The sequence below is a fragment of the Nannobrachium achirus genome (genome assembly GCF_963921795.1).
Source record: "Nannobrachium achirus genome assembly, chromosome: 5".
Classification (NCBI taxonomy): Eukaryota; Metazoa; Chordata; class Actinopteri; order Myctophiformes; family Myctophidae; genus Nannobrachium; species Nannobrachium achirus.
This window is the reverse complement of record NC_137814.1, coordinates 20,848,430-20,855,929: the sequence shown is the minus strand read 5'-3', so window position 1 is coordinate 20,855,929 and position 7,500 is coordinate 20,848,430. Positions and strand designations below refer to the sequence as shown.

General features: G+C 39.8%; 1 protein-coding gene across 1 annotated transcript in view; it reads right to left on the bottom strand.

The window, feature by feature from the left end:
- The window catches only part of casq1a (calsequestrin 1a), a gene marked incomplete at both ends in the record, with an annotated part of 10,368 nt that overhangs the window by 1,862 nt on the left and 1,006 nt on the right, over window positions 1–7,500 (bottom strand). Inside the window, 7 exons of the mRNA XM_080725620.1 lie at window positions 645–699; window positions 1,749–1,794; window positions 1,941–2,071; window positions 2,539–2,612; window positions 2,973–3,084; window positions 3,248–3,348; window positions 3,770–3,863. Coding sequence (XP_080581746.1) covers window positions 645–699; window positions 1,749–1,794; window positions 1,941–2,071; window positions 2,539–2,612; window positions 2,973–3,084; window positions 3,248–3,348; window positions 3,770–3,863 — 613 coding nt within the window. The remainder of the gene's footprint in view (window positions 1–644; window positions 700–1,748; window positions 1,795–1,940; window positions 2,072–2,538; window positions 2,613–2,972; window positions 3,085–3,247; window positions 3,349–3,769; window positions 3,864–7,500) is intronic.

Below are 7,500 nucleotides of genomic sequence, written 5' to 3'. Positions count from 1 at the left end.
CACTATTGGGTTGTGTTGGTAGAATTGAGTACTATTGCTGTGTTGACATGGTGAGATACTTCTGTTGCACTGACTAGCATTGACTGTTATGTACTGTACACTTTTGTTTGGCACTCCATTGTTAAGTTGTGCTTTGAGTATTGCTATTTGTGTGTGAAGTGACACTTATAAGCGTTGAATGTTTCTTGGACACTTTATGTATATATTCTTCTTTTTTGTGACAGATTTTTGACACTTTGTTTGTATATTCTTCTTTTTATTGTGCCTTGCTTTTTTTGACTGTACACAACAGTACCTTTTTTCTTTTTCTTACTTCTTTGTAACTTGTAACCTTAAACTGCTGTGCTGCCTCTGGGCAACTGATTTTCTCCTGTGGGATAATAAAGGTATCTACCGTATCTACCGTATCTACCGTATCTATCTATCTATCTATCTATCTATCTATCTATCTATCTATCTACCTATCTACCTATCTACCGGTACCTACCTACCTACCGGTACCTACCTACCTACCTACCTACCTACCTACCTACCTACCTACCTACCTACCTACCTACCAGACACATCCTAACAATGGGAAGGCCTACACATCCTAACAATGGGAAGGCCTACATTGTGTTGTTTTATTTGAGTTTTATTTTTACCTGGGTCAGCCTCCTCTGCAAAAGCAATGATGTGTTGACCACCCATGTCATCATCCTGTCAAAATAATACAGAAAAGGGGAACATGCTAAGATGTGTTGAGGTTGCAATTTAGACTGAACTCATCAAGACCTGAGGACGATTCTATAAATGCCTTCTAAATCAATAGTTCGCACACTTTCAAGACTTTTCAAAAATGGTCACAAATAGCAGAAATTAAAGCATTTCATTCCAACTTGCAATATACTGTATATATGTGTTTCTATTATTTCTGTATTATTACATTTACATTATCAAATTTACATTTGGGAACAATTTAACATAGAAATACAAATCTAAATATCACCTAAACTCTCCTACTTCCTTTTTTCTCTCTCCAGTGCTTTTTAGTCAGCCTGTGACTTCCATAGAGCCCAGTGGCATATACAGCAAATGAGGAGCCAGGCAAGTGTCAGTTGTTATTTTTGGGGTACCAAATTAAGCATTAGCCTTGAGTGTTATATAGATGCACAGTCTGACAGACAAAATCAACTTACAACTAAAAACTAAAAAAGCTGCAATGCATTTAAAAGAATTAACATAAAAATGTAATCAACCGTGATTTGACTGATGGCTTATGGTCTACTTGTGCGCAAGATGCAAGTTGGCACCTCGGCGGGGTGCATTTCTAGTTATTTAATTGGTGTCTCCCTTTTTTGAAGACCGTAGCCCTGAAAGGTTCTAGTTCCTTGCATATAAAGCTGAGCACGCAAGTACTTTAATCGGCTGGGTATGCAGATGTCCCCCATTTTTTGAGGACTGTAGCCCCCTGTAGCCCGGCTGGGATTCTGGGAATTATGTATGTATGTATGTGTGTGTATGTCAGTGTGTGTATGTCGGTGTCTCATCATTAACAGCCAATGAGGGACCAGCATTCATGGTGATGCCACTGGTGATGTCAGCAGAGTTTGGTATATAAGAGCGTTTGGTAATGTCTTAATTAACAGCCAATTATTAGCCTATTGTTATTATTATTATTCATGCAGGCAAGTAATACCTTGGAAAAATACTGGTTAAATAGTTAGGATTAAGATTGTCACAAAATGCTGTCACCGGTGGGAGCTTACCCATATCTCGTACACATTGTTTGGTTGCAGTTTCCTCAGGGTTGGTCTACATTGGCATATCAAGGAATTAAAAAGTGTCTTTCGTGGTTTTCATTAATTCATTAGGTGTTCTCAGGGTTATAGAGCGACTCAGAACATCATTTATGTCACCATCTCCCTCAGTCTTTCTGGCACATTGCCCATGGGTCTCACCTGTCATTATCTTCAATGAAGTTCACCAGCTCTTTCTCAGAGTAGGGTTTCCCAGGGATGATAAGGGGGTCATCTAGGAAGGGCTCGTAGAAGTCCACCTCATTTATCCTCAGCTCCAGAGCTCTGGCGAGCTGTACCGTAGTGGATTGAACCAAACAGTTGGAGCCAACCATCAAGTACAGTATATGACAACTTACACAAGGGCTCCTACTTGAACACTTCACAGGTTGTTCAGAGCTTAGTGATTATATTACACTATAGACAACATTCTATATGTCAATATACCTTTGATAAATTGGTGACTAGCACATTCTTGGGGTGATATTTCACTTTGTTAGAGCATTTTGGTGTTTGGTGCACAAAAAAGCTAGTTATGGTTGATTACCAGAATGGGCTGTTCTGAATAGTCTGAAAGGTTGTCCTCACAACTCAAGACAACCAGCTGAATACTGGAGATATACTGAATCTCTTTTGCTTGTCCAAAAAGGTACAAGTAAAAGAGTAACTTGTTTTTGTCTGTTTTGAAAACTTGAAAAGGCTCTACCAAACAGAAAGGTCACTTCAATAGGTAAGCCAGGTAGGGGATCGTGTTGCTCACCCTGGGATTGAATGTTGCAAAGAACTTGATGTGAGGGTGGAACTCTTCAGCAGCGTCCTCAAATGCCCCAAAATCTGAAAACGTATAGGCATCCATCAAGCTGTTTCAGAAGAATGCATGAAATTATATCTATTTACTTAATTCATACTCCATCCCATAATGATGTATCTTGTCGACATGCAGGAGGAACTGAAGGAGTGAATTAGTCCCTAGCACGTTTTCACAGAGCCAAAGTGCTGGAAGTATAGTAGAAATGTTGAAATTCACGTCATGTGAAAACGGCCACTTGTGTGGCGGAAGTTTTGTCATTTGAAAAGGTCTGCAAGAAAACACCATCGTACTATATCGTAGATAAGTGAAACATACAGTACATTTGGTTGTTACCAAATTCGTACTGTACAGTTCAGATAAAGCATTTTCTCATGCATTCTTACGTTCAGACTTGAGACCCTTAAAGTAGCCCACCAGTTTGGTTTCCTCATTAAGATTCTGGAAGCCTTTAAGTTCCCTCATGCTGTCAAGAATTTCCACTGGATCCTCAAGGACCTGGGGGACATTGTGTGGTCGGAAGAGACAGAGACAGATCGGATGGACAGAGTAAGAGGCTGTCAGACATTCCTCAAAAAAGAATAAATTGTGACTCATGAGATATATTTGTACTAGATAAAGCAGGATATTAACTGGGAGCATAGCCTATATCCTCACGAACATCAAAGATGAACTCCACAAGCGTGTCTGGTGCAAGTTCTCCGTCATATTCTATGATTTCATCATCCGTGAAGATGTAGATACTGTCCGCCTCTTCGAGGTCTGGGGAAACAAGAGAGACGTTAAGCCCAGTTCAAGTAACAAATTCTCTACAAAAGATTATTGAGGTAACTTAGTGTTATATCAATCAGTTATGATGGCAAGCTGGTCTAGACAATGTAGGTCTCAAATCCACCAGAGGTCAGACTTGTCCATTGGTTGGATTAGTTTTCTTGCTATTGACTGCAAGATGTGCATTTCAGTACAACCTGTGTGTAACCTAATTTATCCCTCCAACACTTTTTTATGTATTTATTTCCCATCCAAAAGAGTTAGAACATTTGGGAGTAAAGTCAGTACTGGTCAATTTCCAATCAGTGAGGATAGTTCAGATTGTGAATGGCATATTAATAATTGGTCTGATTTGAGAATTATGTAACTTTCATATGTCTGTATAGCAATCTCAAACTCACTGTGTATTTACCAAATTTCTTTGCAACAGACTTGTCCTTCTTCTCATCAATGAGACCGACCCCGATCTTTTCACCTTCATAATCGTCTAAGACCTGGGCTACAAGCTGAGAAATGAGACACAATGTTAATTAAAGACAGATTTAAACTTTCATCTCAGATACTGAAGTCTGTAAAAACTCAAGAAAACATGACTACCGTATGTGATTGACCTCTATACACCACAAAATAAATACATCATCAATAAATAATGTCCTACGCAAAACTGACAACATAGCATCATTTTACACTTCTCAAGGTACACACACACACACACACACACACACACACACACACACACACACACACACACACACACACACACACACACACACACACACACACACACACACACACACAATAGAGCAGCGCTATTCAGCCTGCGGCCTGTGTCTTCATTTCATCACCTAACCCTAACCCTTCATGACAATCTTTTTGTTCAATGAGGTTTGGCCTTATAGATGGAAATGTGTCCGTTTTCTGCGTTTCCCCTTAATCTTTAGACTAGTCATGTAGTGTGTTACAAAATCATTATCCAAAATAGGACAGTCATTTTTAGCTTGCGGCCCTTGGACTTTTTGTATTTTGCTGAGTGGCCCCTGAGCCATCTTAAGTTGAGTAGCCCTGCTATAGAGTGATAAAGAAAGAATTACTACTGTATAAGCAATTGGACTTTTCCAGGTGGATCTTATTTTAGAATATTACAATATCTATTTTGCTTTTATCGATCAATAAATCTATCTGCATCTGTATCATCTATATCTGTATCTGTATCTGTATGGTGGAACTAGGCCATAGATGCAAAGGACACAGAAGCCCACGTTTTTCATGCTGAAAAAAACATATTACTCCCCTTATTCTATTGTCTAATTGTCAAAAGGTGGGCATTAATTCTCTAAATTCTAAATGTAATAATCGATTCATAGTGTTATGGTTGCTCAATCATTATGGTTAACCAGTGCCTTCTGGTGTAACTCTTTACTGCCCCTTACAGAACTTAATCATCCCTCTGACCTGGTGTGTGTTAGAGGGGTTGACTATTCCCTATCAGTCCTGAGGTCCACAGGACTGAGGAATGGCAAATCAAACATACATCAGGTTGTATATTTATTAAAAAAATCAACAGAGCTGCATCTACCACAAAAGCAGCACTGTCTAAATATAGCAGCAGACTTCTGGGCTATTTTGGACAGGAGGTGATCCGCTGACGTGTACCGTACAGTGCTGCATGTGTCAATCAGGGAACAAAGCTGACCAGGCACTGCTGGTGCCAGAACCTCCAGTGTTGGCCTCCAGCATTTTGACCAGGGCTTCTTCTCCAACTCAGAAGAGACAGGGCAGACATAGAGCACTGATTCCCAAACATTGGGTCAGGACCCATTTGTGTCTTTATTCTTTTTTGTAGGGGATGCATTATAGAGACCAGGATTACTGCATGTTTTTCTGAGGGTACCTACCCTAGGAGACACGGGGAGAACATGCAAATTCCACACAGAGAAGTAAGCCATTTACCATGAGAGGGAGTGGGTTGTTGGCTGATTTACCGGTTTTCAGGTTTGTGCCACGAGCCGCAGGCGAGTGGCAAACTACCACTTTTTCCATATAAATGAAAGAGAACACAGTTGTAACTTGCAAGGATCTTTAGTTACAATCATTAATTGTTTCAGTGGGCGGGGTCCATGAGCCAACTCAAGGTTGTTGGCCTATTTACCACTGTTTTAAACCAATCAGAATCCAGTATTTGAACATGTGACTAGAAAAAGTGGTAGAAAGGCCCTTTTGCCAACCCCACCTTGGGTGTGAGCGCTGATGACGCGGAGGAGAGAACACACCCACAGTCAGCACCCACAGCAGGAATCGATCCCAGGACCTTCTAGCTGTGAGGCGATATAGAGCTACCGACTGTGCCACCTCCAATGGGAATGAGTTTGGCCTCCACACAGCTCTTTACAAAATACACTATATATAAATTACCATAGTTTTTCTATATCCAATCTTTCATTTTGATTTTTACTATGGGTTTATTAATGAGTCTAAGTCTAAGAAAAAACCTGAATGATTGTTTGATTATGACTTGGCTTTTTAGAAGATCCTTTGTGATTGGTCATGAACTTGGTAATGGGTGTTACAAAGTTAAAATATACTTCTACATCCAAGACGAGAACGGCCATTTAATCAGATCTGAATGAGCCAAGGCTCCAGCCAGTAACCCTGGGAACTGTGAGGTATAGCATGGCCAGACTGCATATAGATACTAGTCTGGAATCTCTGTGTGGAAATTACATTTACAAGGGCTTGTTAAAAGAAATGCTTCTGGTGATAAGCCCGCCCCACATTTGCATACCTGATTGGTGCCCCACAACTTCTACTTGCTTACTGGGCCTTTCAGTTGGTAACAAGACTACCAACCTGACCCTAGGGACAGTGGATGATGATGCGTGTGGGGTCGGTTGTGTGTTCTCTATGGTGAACTATTAAGCTACCTGAGGTTTATGTGCAGCAAGGATTGGTTTTCAGTATCAGCCCACAAATCAAATGGTCAAGAAACCGTTATCTACTTTTGTACTGTTTTTGCTGTTAACTAGATTTTCATCTATTTTAGATAGCAACATTTTTATTACTATTATCTGTTTTCACTGTATGAATTTTTGTGTGGAACCCAGGAATATTAGCTAGAGAAGCGACCACTTTTAGCTAATGGGGATCCTAATAAAGAATAAAGAATAAAGAATCTACACTGGACCCAGCAACATGAATATCTTTGGCTCTTCTCAAACGATAGAAGCGCACAGCTTGGTCCATTTCTGGTTTAATGGTTTTATGTTTTCCCGTAAAGCTTTGAAACATATCTGCTGTCATTGCTCTTTGAAATAAATGGATCAATATGCCATCAAACCAGAAACCCCCCCAAATCCAGACTGTATATTCCATGAAGTAGGTCATTCTGGCCATCTGTTCACTAATGTATAGTTTACTCTGTAGTATTTCTTCACAGATCGGATGTACAGTAAGTGTTTGGTCTCAGGTGTCATCAGACGTAGTCTGAGAGTTTAGTTTAAGATTACAAATTGAGATGAATAATAATTCAACAACAACAACAACAACAACAACAACAACAACAACAACAATATTAATAATAATAACCATACAACATCAACTGCATATAGTGATTTTCTGAACATTCAAAGCTGCTTTAAATAGAAAAAGAATGACTGTCATTTAAAATGTGTAGGCCTACTGTTGCTCCATATAGTCACTTTGGAATTCTCACACTGCACAGTCATGTTCTTCTTGTCCATTTCACCATAAATCATAGGTGTTATCTAATCATCTACATGTTACTGTATGTTCTAACCAAGAATGTCGAGAAACATCCAGCTAAATTAAGACACATTAGTAAACCAATGTCATGTGTTGTTAACATGAAACTGGTGGTTTGCACTTAACTGCAAATCTGAACCTATTTCTTCAGAAAACATTTGCAACGTTAGAGCACTGGATGATGAAAAAAGAGGATTTATGAGTGATGCCACTGAGGCCATAGGCGACAGCTCGGGTGTAAATGATGATGTAACCTCTGTTCCTCAGAAAGGAATGAGACCCACTGACCATCTCACATGACAGCAGTACCTCTGAGCACTGCCCCTACTGTATGCATACAGTAGTAGTTAGGTTGAAGTGTTATGCTGATGGATGCATGTACAT